This window comes from Bubalus bubalis, chromosome 16 (genome assembly GCF_019923935.1).
Source record: "Bubalus bubalis isolate 160015118507 breed Murrah chromosome 16, NDDB_SH_1, whole genome shotgun sequence".
NCBI lineage: Eukaryota > Metazoa > Chordata > Mammalia > Artiodactyla > Bovidae > Bubalus > Bubalus bubalis.
This window is the reverse complement of record NC_059172.1, coordinates 1,105,885-1,133,030: the sequence shown is the minus strand read 5'-3', so window position 1 is coordinate 1,133,030 and position 27,146 is coordinate 1,105,885. Positions and strand designations below refer to the sequence as shown.

At 43.7% G+C, this 27,146-nt stretch overlaps 1 protein-coding gene across 4 annotated transcripts; it reads right to left on the bottom strand.

Moving 5' to 3' along the window:
• PATL1 (PAT1 homolog 1, processing body mRNA decay factor) lies at positions 1-26,798 on the bottom strand. 4 transcript variants are annotated; one of them, XM_025265995.3, is made up of 19 exons: positions 26,528-26,798; positions 24,490-24,601; positions 18,485-18,702; positions 18,103-18,183; positions 17,094-17,288; positions 16,643-16,714; positions 16,062-16,163; positions 15,523-15,612; positions 15,064-15,284; positions 13,414-13,503; positions 11,088-11,268; positions 10,504-10,627; positions 9,585-9,682; positions 9,086-9,145; positions 7,912-8,060; positions 6,323-6,482; positions 2,329-2,484; positions 381-472; positions 1-285 (listed from the first exon to the last, which is right to left on the bottom strand). In XM_025265995.3, exons 1-19 carry the CDS (start codon positions 26,540-26,542, stop codon positions 132-134), a joined length of 2,370 nt encoding a protein of 789 aa, XP_025121780.3. In that variant the 5' UTR covers positions 26,543-26,798; the 3' UTR covers positions 1-131. The 4 variants fall into 4 exon arrangements, with proteins under 4 accessions (XP_025121780.3, XP_044785004.2, XP_044785005.2 ...); XM_044929069.2 differs by lacking the exon at positions 26,528-26,798 and adding an exon at positions 25,791-26,056; XM_044929070.2 differs by lacking the exon at positions 26,528-26,798 and adding an exon at positions 25,843-26,056.
• Positions 26,799-27,146: the final 348 nt, after the last annotated feature.

Below are 27,146 nucleotides of genomic sequence, written 5' to 3'. Positions count from 1 at the left end.
TGTATTTCACAGAAGTGTTTAATCTCTTCCACTGGATTCATGACGTCTTATGCCCCTTTCACCCCCAACCTCCTCAACGTAACTTCTAAAGTGCCAGCTTCAGTGAGATGTGGAATTCTGCTATTTCCAACTTACTGCAGTTTTGTCTCCAGCAAGTTCAGTTTCTGTCGGTCAACGTAACGAGAAAAGAGGGATACTAGGTTTGTGGGTATAGAGATTGGCTTGGCCAGGCCCGTCTGGGGAATCCGCAAAAGTTCTCGGGTTGCCACAAACATCACCTCCGTCCTAACAGGGAAAACCGATAATAATAATAATGTAAGAAAAGGAATGAAAAAGAGGACCTGAAAGAACTTCAAAGAAGAAACACGGCCCAGACTGACCATGGGTTGCTTTGCGCCGATTCTGAAGCGGCGTCTGAGCTCTGTAGGTCTTCCCCGCGGCTCAGGACGACGAGGAGCAGGGACAGGCCAAACTGCAAGAGGAGACAGAGGGCGTGAGACACCGCGCCGACGGGGGGCCAGGCGGTCGAGGGGGTGGCACTGAATGCAGGCACCCCTCGCCGTGCTGCTCCTAGCCCGCGCAGAGCCCAGAGGCGTCCCTCCAGACTCGGCAGCTCAGGCTCTCTCAAGGGCAACGGCTCCCCCATCCCACCCTTCGATGAAAAGTGGACTCTTCCCTGTCACAAGATGGGCAGGGGGTAGCTTTTCTCCTATTTACTAGAACAGAAATAGAAGGGAGAGTTACATGAAGACAAATTTTGATACAGAAAATTAAACTTCATAGAAAAAACAAAAACAAAAATAGAGTTTGAATTAAGAAAACAGGTGTTAAAGTCCTGTGGGAAAATAAAGAAAAAGAAATGGAATGATTAGGCTGTAAAGAAAACATTTCCTTAAAAAATGACATACGTATCTGGAAATACAAAGGCTTAGAGGGTGTTAATGAGAGTTTAAAAGATAAAAAAAGAGAGAGGATAAACAGATCCATCTACCATATCTAGGACTGTTAAAATTTAGCAACATGCTGTAGAGAGATATATAAATACTTATTTTACTCCGTGGGCAGTAAGAGCAGAAAACACGGACTCTAAAGGGGCACAAACATGGACAAGATTGAGGTTAAACACATGAATCATGGCTATCGTGGCCCATGAAGAGAAGCTGGGCAGATTCTGGGATTCCCTCCCCCCTTTCTGAGTTCACCTCACAGAGGATAACCTCGCCTTTCCACAAAGTTCCCTTCATGTCACTGTCAGAAAAACAACAGGTTACATAATCTCGTCTGACTTCAGGCTTTTTGACTGCCTTTATCAAAATTAAAGCTAAGAGACCAAATAACGAGGAAGGCACACAACTTTGGGACCCCTGTCTTGCGTCCCAAGGCACCGCCACCCTCTCAGTCTCTGAGGCGCTCACTGCCCTTCGAGCCAGGCTCTCCAGGTTTTCAGGTGCCAGAAGAAAACCCGCCTCGGTCTCCTTTTCCCTTTACTGTAACGGATGGTCCCGAGTGAGCGCCACTGTGTACCCAGCATTAAACTGCATCGTTCACAGCTGCCTGCTCATCTAAGTGACGCTGACATCACCTCCACTTTACAGATCAGGAAACCGTGGATCAGCAAAGCAAAATGATCTGTTCATGGCCACAAACCTAGGACGCGGCCGACGAGGAGTGGAAACCTGCTCTGTCTAAAAGCTTACCGCTCTCCTTCTGTATTTATGCTTCCCCTGGGAGTCTCTGGATCTTTAATCTGATATAAACGAAATATGAACTGGGATGTCTTGTGACAGAGACGGCTCATTACCTACCTAATCCTCTTTCCTCTTACTAGATCTGACTTCACCCGTGGTGACAATGACGTGAACTCAGAGATGTTTCCAGCTTTCCCTGCACTCGGGTGCGGCGTGAGACTAAGAGCTGGCCATTGAGATCAAGTAGAAGTCGGTGGTTAGAGCTCCAAGTGAGGAGGCCAGCTCCCCCACACCCTTCAGCCCTCTAAACCCTCCTCTCCTCCTGATGCAGAGCAGAGCCCTAAATTCCACACCCACTGAGGGTGCAAGCGTGGCAGCTGCTGCTGGGATGGCACAGCGGGGGACCAAAGGAGTCTGCACCCCGACACACACCGGGTTTTCTCCACGTGAGGTACAGAGCACCCTGTCTTGTGAAAACCACTACCATCTCCAGCTTCTGTCACCACGAGCTTAATGGAGCTCCCCGCTGAGGTTACAGCTCCAACCCCCTCACCCTCCTGTTTCCCGCCACGACGGCCACAGCGGCCATCATTTGTACCCGTACCTCGGACTGAGAAGGCTCGCAGGGCTCAGGGCTCACCTTGTTCTGGAGCACGGCAGAGAGGTGTGGGTTGGACGGAGCTGGGGCCGCTGCACTCTGAGGTAGGTTCATCAGCTGCTGCAGAAGGCTGGTGACGGTCACTGGTGGAAGATGGTAGAGGAGGAGAGAGAAGGGACTCAATAGGCATGGCAGCACCTACCGAAAAACAGAACGGACAGGCCATCACAGTCTGGTTAACTGCTACTTCAGCTATACCCATTAGTGGGCAGGGACGGAGGGGTGCCCACTGCCCCAGGCAAGATGTAACAAAGGAGCCTGACAAGTCCAGCAGATACTGTCAGCATCTCAGCAGCAGATTCCACGGTAACTGCTGAGAATTTTTTCCACTCGTACAGGAACATCATTACTTGTGTGAAGCGAGGGGGCAAAATCACTTCTCAAATACAGAGCAAGATACATGATAGAACATCGGTATTCACTGTGCAAATACTCAGATGCTTACACTGTGCTGGCACTATGGGCTAAAAGCACATGATGAACAGGACAGACCCTCAGGCTCCAAGACACAGAGAAGCCGTGAGTCAACTGCCAGCTTAACTACTGTGCGAGGCACTCGAACACGGGTAAATTCCTAGAGTCAGAGAGTTACTGACAAGTATTTTCAGACTTAATGGTATCTTAATTTATCTTTATAAAAGCTCAATGAGGAAACAGAGAAATGATCAATCAATGTTTATAGATCAGAGAAGCTAAGTGATCAGAAACCCAGACTTTGGTTACAAAGCTAGCAGCCAGAACCAGAATTCAAGGCTGCTGGATTCCAGCCTGCTAGCTCACTCATTCTGCTTTGCCGTAAGGCCCAGGCTGGGAAACGACAATACAGAGCTACTGGTGTAACTGGGTTATGACACCTGAAATCAAGGGTGCTTCCAGCACTCAATGACCACAGCATAAAAAATGAAGGCTGGTTCCACTTTAAGTAGCATTCAAGACTAGAGAAGACTCCTTTTTATGATCGACTATTCTAAATAAACAGAGCTTTAAAAATTAAAGCATTCTTGCGTGCGTGCTAAGTCACTTCAGTTGTGTCCAACTCTGTGCGACCCTATGGACTGTAGCCCACCAGGCTCCTCTGTCCATGGGATTCTCCAGGCAAGAATGCCCTCCTCCAGGGGATCTTCCCGACCCAGGGACTGCACCCGTGTCTCTCATGTCTCCTGCACTGGCAGGTAGGTTCTTTACCACTAGTTCCCCCTGGGAAGCCCAGAGCATTTTCAAACACACACAGAAGTGCAAACAACGGTATAGTGAAGTCCACGTACCCACAACCCAACTTCAACAATTCAATCAGTAACAGGGTGCCAACCTCATTAAATCTATGTTCCTCCCATGTCACATCATCTTGGTCATAAATAGCAATACTTCAATTCTGTCACAATATTATCGTACCTGTGGAAGTTTAACTCCTTAATGATCATCTAATATCCACTCCAAACTCAAATTAGTCCAACAGTCTCAGAAATGTCTAGGAGCCGATTTGTTCTAACGATGATTCAAATCGGATCCACACGCTGCATGGTGGCTCTAAGGCTTTTAGAATCTGTTAACAGGTCCTCCGTCACTTGCCCATCTCCTTTTCTCGTGCCATTTATTTGAAGAAACTGGGTCATTTGTCCCATAGTTTGAATCTGGCTAATGGCACCTCTGTGGTATCACTTAAGAATGACCCAATCTTCAGTCTTTCCCCCATAAAAACTAGTAATTATGATCAGAGGTTTGACTGAACTCGAGTTCAGCAGAGGGGGCAGGGCGGTGCGCGGCAAGGACACCCATGGAGAGCTGAGAGCTCCCTCCGCGCGGGGTCAGGAAGCACGCAGTTGCACTGCTCCCCTCCGTGGGGCTGGCGGTCGTCTGCGGGTTCAGGTGTGGCCAGCCTGCCCCAACCAAAGAAATGAGAAAATCCCCATTCGTGTCAGAAACCAAGAAAGCTGAAAGATTACTATGGTTCTGTGTAAAAGACGCACAGACCAACTTGAAGGAACCTACTTTCGGTCACAATGGAATAATTTGTGTCAGAAACAAAAATTAACACCAGAGGATTGCTGTAGATCGGATATGTTTAATGAGTTCATAATGATATGAAAAAAAATGTAGAGATTGCTTGGTCATCAACTCATTATTCTGAAAAGTGGTAAGTAAAGGAAAAGAAGCATTTATCCTGCTGCATTACAGCCAAATGTCCCACGCTTTCAGCTCCAGTAATGGCTGCTGCCGAGACAGACTGTTTTTTCCATTAGGAGCTTGTAAAACGGCAATTTTCTCATTTCTTTGGAATTTATTAGCTGAAATTCTTCTATAAAGAACAACTTCCTAATATCAACACTCTAGTCACCTTGACTTTTGGCTGTAATGCAGCAGGATAAATGCTTCTTTTCCTTTACTTACCACTTTTCAGAATAATGAGTTGATGACCAAGCAATCTCTACATTTTTTTCATATTATGAACTCATTAAACATATCCGATCTACAGCAATCCACTGGTGTTAATTTTTGTTTCTGACACAAATTATCCCATTGTGACTGAAAGGAGGTTCCTTCAAGTTGGTCTGCGCGTCTTTTACACAGAACCACAGTAATCTTTCAGCTTTCTTGGTTTCTGACACGATACTCCATGACTATCTTGTACATTTTATGCCTCAGACCTGGAACCTGCTATTACTTCAAACAAACAGTATTTAGAGATGTGGTCTATTACTCTTTAACACATACAGGTAAAATCTTAGCCTCTATATTCAACCAAGTTTTCCTCACTAGCACATAAGCTCCACTACAGCAGGCCTCTCTGGGCTCCTAACTCCCAGCACCAAGAATTAGGCACTATACTTATAGGGCCTACATAACAGTGCCTGGGACACAGAAGTGCTTAGTAAGTATTTGCTGAGTGAAGAAATTCTTTCAATTCTATTATTTCAGAAAGAATAATTTTCACTCATAAATAAATGAGTAAAAGAATAAATTTCACTCGGGTTCATTCGCATAAATTCTATTACTTTGAATCTCATACTTAATAATATTAGCCCTTTGCGCTAATCATATCAATTTCTTGCTTTGAACTTCTAATACTATTTTGAATTTTGCTCATCTTTCAAGTATTGTGATAGGAATAAGCAGAGAACAATTCTTACAAACTTGATAATCATGTTTCAAATTCTAGCCCACGGCTTCCCTAGTGGCTCAGCAGTAAAGAATCCGCCTGCTAGTTCAGGAGACATGGGTTTGATCCCTGGTGCAGGAGGATCCCACATGCCTTGGAGTAACTATGCCGGTGTACCCCAGCTACTAAAGCCCACACCCCCGAGAGCCTGTGCTCCGCAACAAGAGGAGCCTGAGCACCGTAACCGAGCGGCCCTGCTTGCCGCGACTAGAGGAATGCCCGTGCAGCGACAAAGACCCAGCACAGTCAAACATAAATAAAATTTAAAATACTACTATTAATATAAAGAAAATGAAACCCACAAATTCTAGCCCAGTTTAAACTGCTTAAAAGCACTGGCCCAGTTCTTGTGGGACACCATTCAAGTCTACAGGTCAGTGTTAAACCACTAATAACAGCCCATGAATGATACTTTATATCCAATAAGGTAACCGGGATCATGAACGGCAAATAGTGAGCCGTCAGACCCAGCTGGGGGCCTGGTCTTCTCTCTGTAAACACTGATTCAGCAAGTCTGGGGTAGGGCTGAACTATTTGCTTCCAAAGCAGTTCTAATACAGATCACAGCTTAACAACTGTGCCACATAAGATGGAATTACTGCTTTCCTCATGTTTAGGAACACAGTCTGTTGGATAAAGAAGTGGCATTAAAAATACAGGTTTGGAGTCAAGTTTTTGCTTTAAATACTCAAATCATTGAGCCAAAGATTAGGTAAAAGAACACAAAAGGGATAAGGGGGAAAAATAAGAAGTCTGGCTTCTAGAAATCTTATACACTGTGAAGACCCAAAGGAAAGAGGACCCCACGTGGTGGGTCACCTCATCCTGTGCGTCCTTCTTGATGAGGAAAGGGAGGTTCCTGGCTGTTGTCATGAGAATGTCAGCTGCTTGCTCTGTGGAGAGGAAAGGCAGAATCCGGGCCACCATTCTCTTCCCCTTTCGGATACACATGATCTGTACAAAGTGGTCATCACTCGGCCTGTGGGGGAAGAAAATGCCAACTTAGGTCAGCAAGAACAATATAAAAACCACCTTTCTCCTCTTACATGTTACTAGATGAACACACTGCATTTATTTTCACTCTGCAATGATCTGTACTACAAAACAGTGAGAATTACTTTACCACTCTCAACCAAATAATAAAAAGTAAATTCTTCGAGTTTCATGAATACTGAAAATCATTTCAAAAATTGTACATTAAAAAAACTAATCAAACTATAGGCATTGATTTCCTTTATTAACTTTCAAGGAACTACACAAATGACACGGTTAAAACAGCAAAGTCTGGAAATATATATATATAAATAATAGTCATCATCTCAGAGATAATTTACTAGTGTTATCATTTTGAAGACATTTTTGCTGTGTATTATATATTTTTATCTTTCATTTTTTAAAAAGGGGGGATCCATATAATTTATATGGCTTGTTACTTGACTTTTTTCACCTGACAACTTCTTATGAACACTTTTCCACGGCAATACATAATACTTTATAGATTTTACTGGCTGCATAACAATCCAATCTATGGAGAAACCCAGATTTATTCAACCAAGCTCCCTGTCAGTCCAACTCCGGAAAAGATGTGCTAAAAAGAAGGTCCTTTTCAAAAAGTTTTGTTTTGCGTATGTCCTAGCTTAAAAGAACCATCAATTCTCTTGCATGGGCAAAGACAAAGGGAGTGTCCTCTTGCATTTATCAAATAAATATTGTGATTTCTAGAACATTTACCATTAGCAAGATTCTATTCCAGATACTAGGTAGGAGAGAGATGACAGAGAGACAGAGAAATCATACTAAGAAGCTTAGTCTTCACTGGAAGACTGACTGGCTTCCACAGCAAATAACTGTATGGCAACCCCAAGAAAGTATGAATGTTTACACTTTCCATCTTAGTAGGAAACAAAATACATAAAGATTACACGGTTGATTCCTGGGTTGGGAAGTTCCTCTGGAGAAGGGAATGGCAATCCACTCCAGTATTCTTGCCTGCAGAATTCCATGGACAGAGAAGCCTGGTGGGCTACAGTCCGTGGGGTCGCAAAGAGTCGGACACAACTGAGTGACTAACACACACACACAACACACAAGCATAAACTAGATACAATCTATAAGCTCAACAAAAGAAACTAAACAATGTTTCCCACTGTCTCCAGCGTCCAGCACCGTTCCTAATAGATACTGAAGAGGTACTTGCTAAATAAATGAATTCAAGATACATATATTTCCTCCCCCCCCACCCCGGCCCAAAAGGATTCTAAAATGTTTTATATGGAGTGGCATTTGAGTTAGGCCAAAAGCAAAGACTCTGAGCTTACTGAAATGGTAAAGAAGGGTAAGGGTAGAATGTATAAAGCCCAAAGGAATCTAGTGAGACTAACATTTTTACCAAAGGACACAATTCTTACCTCTCCTGTCCAGGCAATTTCCCCCTTAAGTTGTCATACATGCAACAAATTTTGTGCTTTCTTTCATCCATCAAGGCAGGTCGCTCTTCTTCCAGACTTAGGAGATAACGCCTTTCGTAATCCTCCACATCAAGCAGTAAACTATAGGTCTAAGGGAGAGACAAAGCCGGCCTCAGCAAACTCAGAACATTAGGTGAACAACTCGGCCATTCAGGACTAGCAGACAACAACCTAAGAGTGAAGCTCATGGAAGTAACAGTGAGAGGGAAACCTGCTCTCTTAACCCACAGAAACACTGTGAAACAACTTAAAAAAAAGAAAACCGCCTTCAGGTATCATTCCCTGTCCCTTCTTAACCGCTAATCCAGCAGGCGATGGTAATGAAATGATTATCCACTTTCCAAATTTTCCAGCAGCGGCAGTGTTAGTAATGTGAACAACAGGCGCCACCGCGTCCCGTGATGCCTCTATCTGTGAAAACGTAACAGCTAACGACTACAGGGTCCCAGGCCCCACTCCAAGCACCGTGCAAATACTCACTCACAGAGTACTCACCACAGCCCAGTGAGAAGAGACTCTCAGCATTTTCATTTTTAAAGATAAAGACGGCACAGAAAGATTAAATAACTTGCCTCAAGTCACAGGTTTGGTGAGAAATGAAAAAGACGTGTTTTGGAGCCTGTTCTCAGAGGCTGTGCTCTTAACTCCTATACTCCATGCCCCACAACATGGTGTTTATGGTCCAACACTAGCTGCCGACTGCTGATTCTCCGTAGAACCCAGGACAGTGCCCAGCACCCAGGGAATGGTCAATAAATACACGTGAACTGGCTGAACAGACAATCCATTCACAGGCAGAACAATTTTTCTTTTCATTTTCTTAGAAAGATGCCCTGCCCTAAAACACTCAGCCGTTAACTGAACAAGCTTGGACAAAACCCCAGGACTTCTAATTGTAACTGCAGTGCTTTCTCCATGAGGCCACAGGTGAGGTAAACCACACTCCCTTCCAGCACGCCCTGTACACAACAGGCGCTTTACACAAACACGTACATTAATTAAGATCACAGGACACTAACCGATTGTTTACTTTCCCACGTGCTGCGTACACATACATTTCACAGTTCGCTTAATTGAAACTAACTACAGCAACTTTAGCAATTCTAAAACTTACTTTCTCAATTATGAAAAGGGTTTTTCGTCTTTTGTCCCGAACCTGTTTTTCTTTTGTCTCCTAAAAAAAGACAAGACATTTCAGTATGAACTCTTTAACCATGTTAAGAATAATTTACTGCTGGTAAATTCTATAGGTAATTCTATTTGTGACAGGACTGTGAAGATTAATAATCAAACAAAAGTAATGTGGACAAAGGTCACGGAGTTGACTGAATAAACCCACACATAAACTATTAACTAAATTCACAGATAAGCAAAAGGTATTGGAGAATGCGATGGAAAATGAAGATATCATAGGAAAATCTTAAACACACAGAAAATGACAGTTTTAAAAACTGGAATAAACAGCTAATGCTGTTTGTAGCCAGGGTTACCCAGTTCAAAGGCTCCTGCCACCCCAGGTCCTGCCTGGCTGCCTTAGGATTCCAACCCAGGGACCGTCAAAGAAGCAGTGCTGACTCAGACTTCCTTAAACACACAATTCTGCGGCTACTTACATCATCCTCACTCCGAGACGTCACAACAGCATCAATCATTTTTCGGGGATTATTCACACTAGAGACAGTGAGCTTTCCCAAAGAGCCCTCAAACTGCACTGCAAGGACAAAAATTGCCAACAAGTAAAAACCCAGCAACACAGGCAGACAGCATTCAGAGAAGATCATTACAGTCTCTCTTTTCTGGCCCCACTGCATGGCCTGTTGTTTAGTTGCTGAGTCGTGTCCGACTCTTTGTGGCCTCATGGACTGCAGCCCGCCAGGCTCCTCTGTCCGTGCGATTTCCCAAGCAAGAATACTGAAGCAGGGTGCCATTTCCTTCTCCAGGGGATCTTCCTGACCCAGGGATCGAACCTGTGTCTCCTCTGTCCCTTGCACCGGGAGGTGGGTTCTCTGCTGCTGAGCCTCCAGGGAAGCCCCGCTGTGCTGCATGTGGGGACTTTAGTTCCCCTGACCAGGGATGGAACTCAAGCCCCCTGCTGTGGAAGCACAGTCTTAACCACTAGACTGCCAGGGAGGTCCTATGTTCTCTAGTCTTTACTCCAGACCTAAAAAATTCACTACAAAAATCTATGTATTATCTAAGGCAATGTCTTAACAAAATCTATCCTTTCCCATTTTTTTTTGGTTGTAATAATAAAAAGTCTAAAGTATCTTCCCCGTTATCTATTTTATGGATACTAGAAATTATAACATTTTAAAAAGTCATGGAATCTCAAGCAGAAATGGACTTAAAAGGTCATCTGTCAAAATATCCACTCTGCGCTTGAATCAGCGGCCTCCGCGTCTGTCAAGGACAGCGGTGCCGTGTGCATCGGTCTCACACGTCTGCATCCCATCATCCACACGCTGCTGCTGCGCTGTCCTGCCAACAGCACGGCGTGCCTCCCTGCCGTGGGCGTGGGGACGGCGACCTCACCTGGCTTGTAGGTGTGCTCCAGCTTGGCCACCTGAGGTGTGATGAGCTTGGTACGCTCCTTTTTTGGGCCGTCACCTTGCATTTCTTCAGCAGCTGACAGTTTCTCCAGTTTTTCAAAGTAATTCTACCACGCAAGAAGACGGTTTCAGTTGCAGCAAGCACAGCACACGGCCGCTCTTTACCATGAAGCGGCTTATACCAGGGGCAGCGATGCTGCTCGTGCTCTATACGTACTGGCTTTTAACTTTCGTCAGATTGTGAAGAACTTATCAAAAAATCCTGCCTTCAAAATTAGCATCAATGGAAACATCATTAGACTGCCAAGATTCTTAATTTTAAGAACCAGATTACTGATGCCAAAAAGATTTGAAAATATTGGTTTGAGTCTCTAAAGTTTAGAAATAAAAGGCACATATGCAAACCTTTCAGTGAATATTGTGAGAGATTCTTCAGCTTGAAAAACGGGACAAAATTCTTACCCACTTGAAGACTACCTCAGAAGAAAATTCTACCAATATTTAAATGAGTATCTTCACCAGGGTAAGCAACTACACTTATCTTTCAGACTGGCATAGAGTACATACCTGATAATAAAAATCATCCAGGTAGGGATCAGTGCTTTGCAGTTGCATCATCTGGATTTTAGAGACCCAGTCTTTTTCTCGCTGCAGCATGAGGTTGGCATACGGATCCTTTCGGATATGATCCTGATGACTGCTCCGGTGACTCCCTCTGTCTCCTGCACCGTTGAGATTCCGATGTTGACTGGAAAAGAAGTACAGGTCACATGCACTCCGAGAGGACACATGAATACGCCTTATAAAGATACTTGAGTAAACCAGGCCAACTAAAAAATAAATTCCCCTTTGCTTTTATTAAAAAAGGAGTGAAAAAGAATAGAATCTTAACAAAATTTGAGAGGAAAGAGCTATGCAATACCTAACCAGAGGACTAAGCTAAGATCTGGGTGCTTTACCATAAGCTAAGCACCTTCACCTATGGACTTGTGTATAAGCCCCACAACAACCCTATGAGGTCCATAGGTTTATTTTCCCCACTTGAGGCAACAAACTGAGCTCAGAAGAGATCAGGTGCCTTGCCCAAAGCAATACACCTGGCAGCAGTGAGGTCTGAGCACAGGCCAACTTGACTCCAAGTCTACATACTTTTAAGAAACTTGTTGAAATTTATGATATACTTTAAACACATAGAAAGGTCCAGCAAACATTCAAAAATCCATTTATTCACCATTTGGACTTCATGAAAAAATTATTTGGTCAAATTTCCTTCAGATTTTTAAAAAGTGATATTAAAGTAACACAGTGCTACATTTACAGTTGAAGGCCCACTTGTGGCCCTCGAGATCACAGTTTCCAGCTTCCCTTCCTTCCTATAGGAACCACTATCCTGACTCTGATACATATCCTTCATGAAATATTTTTATACTTGTATTACTGGTACATCTACCTTTAAATATCATACAGCAGTGTTCCATTTTACACAAATGGAATCAGGCATGAAATTCTGCTCCTTGATTCTTAATCAGCATTATGTGTTTCATACTTGTCCACAGTGATAACATATCCCCAGGTATGTTCTGAAAAGTGAAACTGTTAGGATTCAATGTACCTACACTGTCACCCTTATCGTTTATTGCCAAATTCTCTCTCCAAAGGCTACATATATTCCACTCTTGCTAACAACGAGAGTGTTGAGACACTTCATGTTTTGCCGTCTGAGGATATAAAATGATTATCTAATTTCAATCTGCACTTTTCTCAGTACAGGTGAGCCTGAAAATCTTTGCATTTTTATGAGCCATGTAGGTTTCCTCTATTGGAAAACTGCATGCTTGTGTTTGATGCCTTTTGTTATACAGAAATTTAATATATTTTTACAATTTCATAAAAAATATTTGTAAACACCTTTATTCAGTGATAACTACTGTACAAAGAAACATACAATTCAATGTATACAAATCAGTAAGTCTGGAAAAATGCCAACACTTGTCATGCCATCAGCATAGAAAAGGCACTAGACAGATACACCCACTCCTTGGGTCCCTTTGTTCTTCTTCCCTTTTTGAGGAGTTGTGGGGCGGGGGGTAAGATGCTTAACATGAGATCTACCCTTTTAAATTCTGAAATGCACAATACCATAATGTCAACTGCAGGCTTCAGAAGCTTGTATTTTAACAGTCAATGTATTATTAATCTTTTCCTTTATGGTTTGTATTTTTTGTGTCTTAAAGGCCCATACTAGTTTTTTACCTCTGCAAAAAATATTCCAGAATTTTTTTTTTTGAAAGAAAAAGGAAATTACACATAAAGAACCATAAAAGGGAAAGCTGTAAAAACTTCAAAGTTATGTTTAATTCTCTTATTTTATGTATAAGAATGATAATAAAATATAAGCTCCATGAAAGCAAGGGCTTGTTATGTCTTGTTCTTCTTCTAATCCCCCAAACTGACCACAGTAGCTGGTCACAGCTAGGGCCACATATATATATATTTGAATGAGGATGAAACAGAGGCAAAAATAAAGTGGCTGTTGGCTTTACATAAGACCCCAATATAATGTTAGAGACTATACTTCAAGATTACCTCTGAGCCGAGATGGTAAACAAAAATGTAGTTAAAAGTATGGGAAGAATTTGGTAAGGAGTGAGTATAACATGTTGACCACCCCCCACCCCAGATCTAAACTGCATTTCAGAATTATATTAACTTGGAAATAAGTTGATAAGCTTTAGTCATTCAAAGCTTGTGCGTTACATAAAATAGCACATATAATCTGACTTAGCCAGTTGAAATAAGCTCAATATTGATAAATTTACTTAAAAAGTAAGCTAGATTGGTCAAAAATGAAACATAAATTAAGAAACCACAAAAGAGAAGGTTAAGTACTTACTTTCTATTCTGTTGCTGTCTCTGATGCAAAAGTCGACGGTGCTGTGGATGAAGGTGGGTTGTGTCTGGTCTAAACATTGGAGCCTGTGATCTAAGAAAAAAGGGAAAGATGTTCAGTTCTGTCCTTTTGATGACCTGAAGCTTTAAAGAATGTGGTCAATAACTGGATAACTTCACACAGGTTCACCCAAGAGAATGTTGGTGTCTACTCTAAGAAGATCTTTCATAAGGAAGATATAGCTGTATTTTCATATCTTCCACGAAAGACAATTATCAACTCCCAAGAAGACAATCATAAAATCTGAGTGAATCAGCAGTAAGCTAGTCTAATTCTCTTTGCTCCTAACTGTTAAAGAGAGGTCTCTAACTAAATTTAATGTACTCAAATTCACATTTGGAAATGACACTGAAAATATACATGTGACGGTTAATTTAATATGTCGACTTGTCTAAGACACCCAGTTGTTTGGACACTCATCTAGATGTTGCTGTGATGGTATTTTGTAGATGCTATCAACATTTACAATTAGCTAACTTTAAGAAAGAGAGAGATGGCCCTAGATAATGTGGGTGGGCCTTGCCTATCAGTTGAAGGCCCTAAAAGGAAAACCAGTTTCCCAGAGAAGGAATTTTGCCTCAAGACTGGAACACGGGAAGGCCTGACTGAGTTTCCAGCCTGCTCACCTGCCCTACAAATTCAGACCTTAGGTGCAACCACAACTTCCAACAGAATGTCCAGCCTACTGGCCTGCCCTACGGATTTTGGACTTCCTAACCCCACAATCATGTAAGCCAATGCCTTAAAGTAAATCTCTTCTTTATATCCTACTGGTTCTGCTTCTCAGGAGAACCTTGAGACAACGTGATATATAATAAAACACAATTTCACTGAAGCAGGAACTTAAACCTCTATCGTAAAATCCCAGTGGAAGCAAGCAAGTAGCTAAGCACTGAGATTAGCTGACAACTCAGCATCTATTTCTCTGTTCCTCTTTTTTTTTTTTGGCTGCACGATGTAGCTTGCTGGATCTCAGTTCCCCTGACTGAACGTGGGCCATGGCAGTGAAAGCGCTGAGTCCTAGCCATCAGGGACTTCCCTCTCTGTTCCTTAGTGTAAGACAATCCTTGTTAGGTGAGAAGCACTTCGCGCATGTATGTGTGTGTGTCAAATGGATACATAAGAAACTTTAGAAGAAATGAAAAAGGTGATTATTAACGTGCAAATGTAAGTAGGAAGCATCTTGTTGTTTAGTTGCTAAATTGTGCCCTACTCTTTGCGATCCCAAGGACTGTAGCCCATCAGGCTCCTCTGTCCATGGGATTTCTCAGGCAAGAATCCTGGAAGGGGTTGCCATTTCCTTCTCCAGGGGATCTTTCCGACCCAGGGATGGAACCCACCTCTCCAGCACTGGCAGGCAGTTCTTTATCACTGAGCCACCTGGGAAGCCCAGGAAGCACATGACTCGAGGGAAATGTGATTCATATGAAACCTTGGAGACCATCCAACATTTCTGTGTTTGGCAACTTGAGGATCAAATAACATCTCAAAATACATCATTTGAAAATAGCAAGGAGACTGCTACCTTCTATCACTAAACGTCAACAATCAAGAGACTCAACGGACCAGGGACAGTCACACTTCTCTGTATACCTTAGGTTTTGCAGGTGGGGTCCTGGGCCAGGGGGATGCTGCTGCGGAGGGGGTGGTGTAGCGGGGGGTGGGGCGCTGAAGAAGGCGCGGAAGCCTGGCGCCGGGGGGAGCATCTGCCCAACTCGCCCTTGCAACAGCTTGGGATTCATGGCGGCAAGTGGGCTGCCCACGAATCCAGGCACCCGTGCAAACTGGCTGGGAGACATCCGTCCAGGCTGTAGCTGCAAGAAGAACAAGATCTTGGGTTTAGTTGATTGGCAGGTCCCCTTACTTTCATCCACAGAACAGTGAATACTGTTTCCATCAATAACTTTGCTTGAGAAAGTAATGGGGGGAAGAAAGAAGAGGCAGTAGGAATTGATTAGTAGCGAGAATAAAAAAAAAGGGGGGGGGATGTGAGCTAGCGAACGCTAGGATTTAGGTGAGCTCTTATACGGGCTGAGCTAATCCTATGCTTACCTGTGCTCCTCCAAGAAGCTGTGCTCTCTGGAGGGGGCTGAGGACAGGAGGGACGCTAGGGGGAAAAGGGTGGCCCAGCAGGGAGGAGTTCTAAAAAAAAAAGGAAACGAAAACATTAGAGTCATACCATAAAAACAGAGAAATAACGGGAACGCACTAGAAACGCAGAATAGACATGGACAGGAAAACTCCCAAAGGGTAGAGCTGAGCTGTCCACTGAAGGGACGTGAGAGAGAGTAACGCTAGGAGTTACGAACCGCTAGGATTATGTAACGTGAAAAAGAAAGCAGGAGAACGATGGACTGTAACAGCACGAAACCAGATCATATCAAGTTTAGATCTTTAAAGATACGAAGTGAGTTGAGGTAAGAAATAGCTGAACACGATGAACCATGTCTCCTGACCTGGGCACTCTTAAGATCCAGAGATTCAAGTATGGAGATTATGAAAAACATGTATCATTTAGGAGGTATCGATACACCAGGCACTGATCAGAAAACACACACTGCACGTCTTCACTAGGCTGAAGAGTGGCATACCGGGACACTGCAGAGCTGGTTTGGAGACATCCTCTCACCATAGGGAGCAGGATACCGTGGCGGCATTGGGGGCCGAACGTGGACAGCCTTTGGACACAGAATCTACAAGGACAAGCACACATACAACTGCACTCAGTGAAGCCAGTTTTCCCTCCACCTGTACCCCCTCCCCTCGAGTACTGGCAGAGACACAGAACTCAATGCGAAGCCCTACTTCTAAGCAAACTGCTATGGCTTTGGTCCACGTGTAGAACCTTCAGTCACTTCCTCTCACAAATATCAAGCAACGTGCCACTTTTTAACCGAGGAAGATTTAGCTAATTCTCCAGTTATCCCCACCCTTCCATGCTATCTGAGGGAGGTACCAGCAGATACTCTGACTTGCAAATTCTCTCCAAGAGGATATGTTTTGGTAGCAGTGAGGGAGATGGAATAAGAAAGCTGGAGGATTAACTAAGTCCTATTCTGAAGCCCCTGTGATATGGCCGCCATGCTCAGCTCTTTTGTGTCCACTGTGACTCCACCATTTCAGAGGATATTGAGCCTAACTAGGCCATACCAACACCACCCTCCCCCCATACCTTCCACATTGGCCTTCCTTTCCAGCTGCTGGTTTCAGGTGGAGGGAAGTCTATGGAACAGGACTGCACAGGCTCTAGGGAAAGCAGGGATATCTTAAAGGTAAAAAGGGATGTGGACAATGCTGTGTGTCCCCACCCCCCCAGCTTTCAGCTACCTCTCTGCCAAGGTTTTGGGCAGCCAGTAAACATTTTAAAAAGGATATTTACACTAAATGTGGTTAACTACCCTTTTTCTCCCCCAATTAAAAGGCAGCAGCAACAGGAGCAGCACCAGCAAAGGGCATTGGGGAATGTGTCTCTTGTTTGTGCTAACTTCTCCTCTAATCGGCTATTTTTCTTTCTAATCTAATGCCTACCCCACACTTCCACCCTCCTCCCAGTAGCACATTTCCCAAAGAGTTTTGCCCAGATTCCCAGTATCCTGGGCTGAGTGCCTGTTGAGGAGAGGTACCTGCTGGTTGAAGCTGGGCACAGCCATCTGCTTAGGTGGGGTGCCTATGGGGACAGCTCTAACAGGAGGACTCCCAATGACAGGCGAGGTGGACCGCCTTGGTAATGCGCGCTCGGACAGGTCCCGATCGTCTTCTGGGCCCTGGGGGGGCCTCTGAGGCAAGGCATATTCTAACACAGACACTGTAGGCATTTCCTAATTGAGGAAGTAGTGTTAAAAAAATTAGCTAGCTTGAAATCTCTTAATCACCTTTACAGATGCCCAATACCTTGAGAAATTATTTTTTTAATTTTTATTTAGTTTTATTTCACATCCAGTAAAATTTACCCTCTGTGGCGTACAGGACTAAATTCTGATAAATGCAGTCACGGACCTGCCGCCAAAATCAAGACTCAGCAGTTCTGTCACTCCCCGAACTGCCTCAGCGCTGCCCATTTGTAGTCGCCTCTCCCATCACCCTCAACCACTGGCCAACATCGGTCTGCTCTGTCCTGACAGTTGTGCCTAAAAATGACTGTGTGTGCGTGTTGTGTGCGTTCAGTCGCTTGGTCGTGTCTGACTCTCTGCGGCCCTACGGACTGTAGCCCGCCAGGTTCCTCTGTCCGTGTATTCCAGGCAAGAATACTGCAGCGAGTCCCATTTCCTACTCCAGGGGATCTTCCCAGCCCAGGGATAGAACCTGTGTCTCTTGCAACTCTTGCACTGCAGGCAGATTCTTTATCACTAGCGTCACCTGGGAAGCCCCTAAAATGACTTTAATTGAAATTGACACCATAAGCTGCCAAAATTTTCATGTTTCAATGGCTCCCTTTCAACCATTTCAAAGGAAAGCACAATCAAGTCAGCATGACCATGGAGTCTGAGGTTCAGCTATGGCTGCTGGACAATGTGACCAACACGAGGCCAGCAGAGAACATACATCTATACATCGCTCCAGTAAGGGAAGGGCAACAACAGGAGCCAGGCTGCGGATGCTAGGAATTTTATATAATGAGAAAACGTTTAATACCTGAGCAAGCAGTGGTCCTCGGATTCGCCTCAGAACTTCAGATCCATCCCAGATGCTGGAATTGAGACTTCCTGGTTGGGGCTAGCAAGAAAGGAAAACACACACAAAGTGTGGAACAGTGCAGGCTCTCTGGGGAACTTACCAATTTGTGGTGAACAAAGCTCTCAAAGAGCTGCAACTGTTGAGGATAAAGAAACTACAGCATTCTAGAAAATACCTTCTACCCCAACTTCATCTCTAGAACTGCTATCATAAGGAATAATATCACCAAATTTCTATGGCATGTGTAATTCTCTCAGTATGGTAAATGAAATGAAATAGCAAAAGCAAAGCCCAATACTCTGCTTCAATTACTACTCTGCTCCAGCTCACGGCCACTTACTTGCAACACTGGCCTGGTCTGTACCGCCCGCATGATAGCTGGGTCTTCAAGTTCATTTTCAATCACCATCTTGCTGAGCCTCTCTGCCAGATTCTCCTCATGGTCACCCAACAAGTCCATCTCATCCCTTTCTCCATTGCCGCTTTGTTCATTAACTGCTGCAGGTAGCTTCTCCTCCAGTTCAGCCAGGCGCTCATGTGCTTCCTGCCAATCATCATCTATGAGGAAATCAGAAAAAGAAACAGGGTTCATACTGGAATAAAAAGTTTCGTGAAATTCTTCTGTTAACCAAATAAACAATTCCAACTCCAGAAGACAGGTGGGAAGTTCAATTTCCACCTAGACACATGAAATAAGGTTTAAATTAAGGGGGCACATCTCAAGTGGGCTTCTCACTATTGAGAACAAACATCCTATCAGGAATAAAATTCAAACTTTTAGAGTAATAGATTAATACATTAGCAATGGCATCTAGATTATATTCTGAAACTGATTTCTAAATTGGTGATATATATGTGTACTACAACCTGTGGGTTTGAGATTCTGTGACATTTTAGGCAAAAACTCATGCTAGCATACCACTTTCTCTTAGATAACTGTCATCTTCTTTACAAGCTTTTAAATCCATTCCTTTCAGCCAGTTAGCGTGTTTTGAGAATCTATTATGTGACAAACACTGTTCTAGGTGCATGGCATACATCACCGTAAGAAACAGACAAGGGAAGTTACATTTGAGCAAAAATTCAAGAGTTAAAAAGTTAGCCACGTGGATATCTAGGGGAAGTGTGTCTCAGGCAAAGGACGGTCAGTATAGAGGACTTAAAATGAGAGATTGACAATTTTCAGAAGCAGCAAGGACTGCGTTTGGACTGGAACGAACACGGGTGAAGGGCAGAAGGAAAACGAGGTTGGCACAGATTGGGGGGAGCTCTCAGGGGTCCTTTAGAGCTGCTCTGAAATGGGACCCCAAGAAGTCAGGATGTGGCTGGGCTTGCTGAAAGAATTGATGTGGTTGCTGTGCTGAAAACAGATTTGGGGACAAGGGGGTCGCACTACGGGAAGCATGGAGGTCTGTTAGCAGGCTACTGCAAGTACGTCAGGGGAAAGGTGAGGCTCAGCCCTCTTCTTTAACTGTCTCCGTTTCTGTACACTACTATGGAGTCTGTATCACTGATACTAGGTTATTTTCTCATTGTTTATGCTGACAGAGCATTATTTCACAGATGAAAATCTACAGAAGCCTTTATCAGCTTCTCCAGAACTAGACCTCATCTCCATCACCTCTTTCATTCCAGGCTCCTTAACCACATCACTCATCATTCCCTTCTACCTCCATGATAAAAGCGCTACTATTTCGCCTTTAGCATTCAAATTCAGACACCTTTCTTTCCCTCCTCACTGACGCTTTCTCTAAATAATCTTTTCATTTCAATTCTTACCTTTGCCTCATCTAACCCACCAAAACCCCATGTATTCTCTTGCATATGTTACATATTTTTATTCTTATTTTAGTTTTGTATGTTCTGCAAATCCAACACAGACAATAGGTAATTCTCTTTATAACTAACATCACAAAACAGAATTCTGAAAAACTGTCCTTAATGACAATCCTCCCCATTTTATTTTTCTATATATCTCATTTAAAGAAAGGAGAAGGACTGGAAACAACATGCAAAGAAAAAGAAAAGTGTCTGGTATATACTAAGGGTGTAATAAATGATAGCTACTTCAAAAAAAGATTTAGACTTTCATATGGAACTTGTTAAAAGTATCTTTACTCTTTTTTCTTGTTTACAAATACATGTTTGCTTAAAAAAATTTTAAACATTATACAAATATGTAACTCAGCAAAACTTCCCCACAATTCTTCAGGAATGTTAAATTTTTAAAAGTAGAAACACAAAGTGGGATTTCCAAATTTATCATCTGATACTATCAGAACCACTGTCTAGTCTTGGAGGGCTGTGATAGATCTGAATGTACTATGTACAGTAAGGGAAAAACCTAGTTTAGATGAAAATTTACAGTACTAAATTATTGGTTATTAAAAAAACAAGGAACAGCATAATCAAAAATCAATTGTGACATTAATACTTGGTGTCATCTTTGCTAAAGAAGAATAAGCTAGGATGCTCTGAAGGACCAACTGCTTTTTCCAACCTTATTGACTCAACAATGCCAAAAAAAGGGGGGAAAAAAGTCTATAATCCCTAATTATGGGAGGTTTTAAAAACATTTATTACCCAAATTTAGGAAACTGATTTGTTAATGGATTAATTCTAATGTAGAAGAGTTTTCATTCACTTCTCATAATCCTATTTACTAACTTTACTATGAAGTGAAGTGAAGTCGCTCAGTCATGTCCGATTCTTTGCGACTCCACGGACTGTAGCCTATCAGGCTCCTCGGTCCATGGGATTTTCCAGGCAAGATTACTGGAGTGGGTTGCCATTTCCTTCTTCAGGGGATCTTCCCGACCCAGGATCGAACCTGGGTCTCCTGCATTGTAGGCAGACGCTTTACCGTCTGAGCTACCAGGGAAGCTTTACTATATGTCTCATCAAAGACGATAATCTATTTGTCCTTAGTAATTAATTTAAAAAACACTGATTAGTAGCCATATTCTGTAAGACCATATTCTGTAAGAAAGGCTCTGTTGTGAATTGTTACTTTTTCAAACATGTAAGTAAAGAAATCTATGCCACAAAACACCATCATCATCATTTTATGTATTTCCTGTTTTGTGAAAAATCACCTGAAGCAACGTCAGAGGCCACACATGGCCTTGGTGTAAAAAGACACTTCACTCTGTATCTTCTTTGAATGACTGAAAAATATAGTTACTTAAACATGCCTTTGTTTGTTTGACCTCAACCCACACTTGCCAAAATGATAAAGGGTAGGGGGAAACAACAAGAGAAATGAAGGGAAAGAGATACCTACTTTCCTTCAACTATAACCTATACTCTGGGACTGGGTGGTCCGATGGCTAACACTGTGCTCCCAATGCAGAAAGCCCTGGTTCAACCCCTGGTCAGGGAACTAGATCCCACATGCCACAGTGAAGATTCTCATGTGATGCAACTAAGACTCAGTACAGCCAAATAAATACAAATGTTAAAAAAAATTAACCTACACCCAGATGTGAGTTACTAAAATCCTGTCTGCTTTTATAAACACGTGCTTGTTGTGGCAATTCCCTTCAAATGTGTCTCTGGGATATATCTGAATAAAAACAAAATAAAAAGAAGTAGAGTTAATTTAATTTTAGAGCAATCTCAGTCTCTAAAGATTTCAGCAGCTATCAGTAAAAAGGAGGAAGAAACAATGAGGATCCTTCCACATGGAGGCAGAAGATTTCCAAGGATTCCCCAAATACTATTAAACATAACTTGTAGTTTACACTGATTGTATTTATAGTTACTTAACCTCTCTGGCACTTTCCTTCTTCATTGGCTAAAATGACAATAATAATAGTGCCTATCTCATAAGATTGCTATGAGGATTGATAATATATGTAAAACATTTAGAATGGTCCCGAGCATCTAATAAGTACCTTGGAAGTGTAAGCTTTCATATTTAGAGAATGAGTTGAGGTTACTATGGCCCATTTATTGCTCAAAGATGATGCAAATATTTTTTTCCATGCAAAGACACTGACTAGTTTCTTATGGAAAGGTGACATCAGAGCATTTGTAGCCAGTGACTTAAAATAACTACTGTATTAACAGGTATTACTCAAGACACTCACTCCTTGAGTTAAAAACCATTAAGTCAAAACATATGTCATAGGTCTAACATTCTACCTCCTTGTTTAAATTCTCTACTCATCTATGTTAAACAAGTCACAGGTGGACTTAGAAATTTTCTTTTTATAAATCTGTATACTATTTATAACAAGGTGTTAGGAGGAACTAGGATTTTAACCTTACAATTGTCTCAATGTTAAGGGCTCACATTTAGAAATCTTTTCTCGACTACAGACTCTGTAGACCAAGAAGTCCTTAATCGCCCTTGTGCCTCAGGGTACAGAAACGGGCTGCCCTATCCAAATGCTATTTCGCTGTTCTTACCTTTTACCACCTGTTCTTTTACTGTGTAACCCTAGGGGCTTTTTCAATGTGTGTGCACTTTTTGCTTTTCCATCCCATAAAATACAATTCTGCATACTTTAAAATTCTTTTAGGGCAATACTTTCCTTATCTTGGGAGAAACTCAGAAAAAAAAAAGACTGTCAAGCACTCTGGAAGTCAGGGAGAAGGCAAGACTATTTGTCTCCAGTCCAGGTTCAAAACTGAGGACATTTGCTATGTCTTGTCTTAATATACTTCATTTCAATACAGACAAATTTGCTACAAAACGGTAACATTCGGTACACTATTTTAAGAGAGAAAGAGTTCCAGAAGCAAGCACACACTTGTTTGTAGCTTTATTGTATTCTATAGGTTTTTACAAAAGTTTCAAATATAATCTGCAAATTCCATCAGCCCCCTGCTCCCACCATTCTCTGTTCTTCCCCTCCTTCCCTGTGATCTCCCTGGAGAAAGAACAGCATCTTAGATTATCCTCTGGGGCGAGGTCTTCCCTTAAACTACGGCTGGAATCCAAAAGGTCTTCAGTTCCCTTTTGTAATGAGCCTTGCTTTCACCTTAAATACTTCTCTTCCTGCTCCCAAAAGTGGCAGTTTTAGCTCTCCAGTGAATTCTCTAAACCCTGACTGAACAGAGAACATTTTTTCATTTTTGCCAGTTAACTCGGTCTAAGCTTAAACAAACAAGTCATTTAGGTCACTGCAAAACCAGTAACCAATACGACATTTTTAAAGACCTCTTGTTTGTTTTTGATATTCAACATTTTGGGGTTACTCAATACTAATAAGTTTCCTCTTCTTCCTCATTACTTAAGTTTGAATATTTGTTGCTTAGACAGAGTTCAAAGAAACTCCACATATTCACACATCCCAGTGTAAATGTGGTCATTGTTGTTTTTCAACACCATCAGTCAAAGCAAAGATAGCCGCATCTCCCTCTCTCTTTTTGGCCTCGCACATGCTGGATCTTAGTTCTCCAACCAGAAATGGACCCGGGGCCCTTGGCAGTGAGAGTTCAGTCTTAAGCACTGGACCACCAGGGAATTCCCTTACCTATTCATCTTTTAAGTACAGTTTAATTTTAACTTATTAGTATGCTTGTTCTAGAATCTCAAATTTCAAACTTTATCATATAAACTTGCCCCCTAAATTTCTCATCTCAGTAACTATAACCGTGACCTGTAGTTTAGTTTGGCTCTTTAATTTTTTAACCTCTTCCAATTCCTGAAATATTTATCTATCTCCAGGGATGAGAAAATCTCATCTGTACACAGCACTTTTCTAATTTATGAAGACTTTCTATCACCAAAATTCTTGCAATCAAAAACTCTATTTAACTGAATATACTACAGTACAACAGAGGATCATGCTATATACTATTGATCAACTAAATTTTAAAACATACATATCAGAACCTGAGTTTTCTCCTAGTCCACTAGTTAAGTTGTATGTTCCACAAATAAATATTTACTTCTTCTAGGATTATTTTCTGAAGAAGGAAATGGCAAGCCACTCCAGTGTTCTTGCCTGGAGAATCCCAGGGACGGGGGAGCCTGGTGGGCTGCTGTCTATGGGGTCGTACAGAGTCGGACACGACTGAAGTGACTTAGCAGCAGGATTATTTTCAGCCTTTATAAAATGTGTACTTCTCTAATCACTTGATTTTCTCATAGTGTCAACTGAGGGCCACAGATCATAAAGCTGGGAGGGACACGGCTTAGAAAAACACCTGGTTTTGTAAGTGAGGCAAACAGAAGCCCAGAGGGGCACGGTAGATGCTTGGAGTGAAGAATAGAAGTCTGCCAACTCTGTGAATGAGGATATTCCTGCTAAGACAAAAGTATCAATGCTGATAAAAGACAGCATTTGAAAAGAGCAGGAGACCGAGACATTATAAAAGAAAGCTGTCACTTACCAACTGCACCTGACCCAAATGTATCATCATTGAATTGATCAATCTCTTCGTCCTCCTCTCCCAGGCCCTGAAATGCATCTTCATCTTCATCCAGAGGACAATCCTCCAAAGACTAAAAAAAAAAAAAGAGAGAAAAAGATTAGCTATTCAGGAAGCTCACAACCTCATTTTCAAAATGTTCTAAAAATGTTCTTCTTACACCAATCAACCAATAGCTTCATTATGACTTTCTGTACAGATGGCATTTTTTCTATCCCCCAATTTCCCTGACATTGGAAGATTCAGTACCTTTTCTTTCAGCTTCTCTTTCCTATTTATTTAACCTCTTCCCCCAAACTTCCATTTCTCTATTTATCAAGGCTCTAATAATAGCATTTCCTCATGCAACCAAGAAATTAGGCCTGCAACTTCCTTTCCATCACTTGTTACATTGACAACTGAAAATGAACACTTTTTTTGCCTGAGTTATTTTTCACTGAAATTCTCTTCTTCCCCATGTTCATGTCATGTTCTCAACTATTAATCCCTTTTAAAGCTTTCTCTCCATTTTCCTTCACACATTTTGTTTTCCTATAGGCTCAAACTTGGTGGTAAAAGAGAAAGCTAAGTTTTCAATCACAGTGAACTCTTGAAAAACTGTGATGTGACAACTTCAAGCTCAGTCTCTACTCCTACAAGCGATGCCAACCTGGACAAGCCACACCCCTTCTGATGAATTCATTCAGTACCTCCTGAGCACCTATTGTGTCTCAGGCTGTGTTAGACTTTAAACCACAGTCTCTTTAAGTGGTAATGCAGGGACAATACCATCTCCTTCAGAGGTGTTGTGAGGCTCAAAGGAGGCAAAGTTTTAGACAAACACTGGATACTGCTAAACAATGCTAGATATCACCATAACAACCTAGGTGTGTTCTAAACACTCCCTTCCCTCCCCCTTCATTTCACTTTTCAACTGATTAATTTTCCAAGTTTTTTGGGGAACTTTGCCTACTGCATCTCATCGCTTCTCTCCATATTTTCGTAAAGTCAGTTTGATCTTGAGCCATTTCTATCAAATACAAGGTCTATGTGTCCAGTTTTCAAAGACTCAGGGTCGGAAATCCACTCTCTCTGCAGGCACATTTCTGATACACCTTGACTGACCACCTCTCAGCGAGGCTGTTCCCAAACGAAAAGTTTGGTTCAAGGGCCAGTCTACCCATCTTAAGTCCTCCCAAACTCAACACGAAACAAGCAAGCGACTGCCTCCACATCAGAGGCAACTTCTCCAAGCACTCGCAAATCACGAAAGTCTCCTTAACCAAATCACTGCTTCTCAAATTGGAGAGACTCTCAGGGATCACCTAGACCAACCCTGTCAGCTCTACAAGTCCCAGGAACCCTGTCCAAGGCATCAGGAGTCGCTAGAGGTCACACGGCGAGTTGGCGACAGCGCCAAGACTCTCGACTGGTCCTGCATTCCCGGGACCTTCCCCCAGCCCACGCCTCCGTGCGCTCGCCCCCAAGGAACTCCTGCGGGACACGCCCGTCCCCAGCCCCCAGTCCTCTTCAGTAAACAGTCCTCGGCCCCAGTCAGAAGGCAAGTCCGGGCCCCCGGGACCTGACGATCGCCCGTTTGTGAGGGGGAGACGCTTCCGTGTCCAGGGCGGGAAACGCGTCTCTGGCCTTTCCCGAGTGAGTCCTCCACAGGAATCACCGGCTGCGGGTGCAAGGCTCTCTACTCGGCGCTCCTCCGAGGCGGGGGCGGGGGGCTGTGTGGTCACGGTACTTCACGGGCCCGCCCCAGCCCAACACAGAGGTCAGCTCTCTCCGCCGGCCACCGACAGGGCGGTCCCGCCCCGGCCCCCCCGAAGCTGGCTCACCACCCGAAGCTGAAACCCGCCACCCCAAACCGCCGCCCTCCGCGGGGTCCCGCGGGTCGCCCCGGCCGCCCCCTCCTCCCCAGAGCGCGGGACCGACGCGCGTGAGAGAGAGACTGAAAGAGAGCTGGGCTTGTGCGGGAGCGAGGGAGGGGTCACTTCCGGTCGCGGCGGCTCACCTCGTAGCGGAACATTCTTGGGGAGGGGGGGGAGGGAGCGGGGAGGGGAATGGGAGAGGGAGGGAAGAGGCGCCGACTCCCCGGGCTCCTCCGTGCGCGGGTCCTCCACCGGCTCGCGACCCCTGGCCGCCGCCGTACGCCGGAGCGTGCGTGGGGACGTGCGCACGCGCGCCTCGGAGAGGGCGGCCGCCCCGCTCGGCACCCGGCGGCGGCGGCTGCGCGGGGACAGATTTGGCGTCCCGCTTCCTAGTCTCAGCGGCGGGAAGGAGGTCCCGCGGCGAGAGACTGCGCACGCGCCGCCCGTCGGGGGCTTCCTCGCGGTGTAGGCTTGTAGCTCCGCCCCCTCCGGCTCCTCTGCGCTCTCCCGGCGCTCAGGTTCCAGTCACGAGTTTTCCGTCACCGACGGGGCGGAGAAAAGCCTTGTGATTGTTACAGGACAGGGCTTTGAAGAGTCCCAGGCTTAAGTTAGCCTGGGCTGGCAACACGGAGATTCCTGGACTGTCTTTCCAACTTGCGCACCGTCTTCGAGTTGCTGGGCGTTCCTCACGACGGACCGTTTGCGCCGAATGCGGGGGAGGGGCGGGGAGACGTTCAGGGCTTCGGCGGAGGCTGTGTTCGT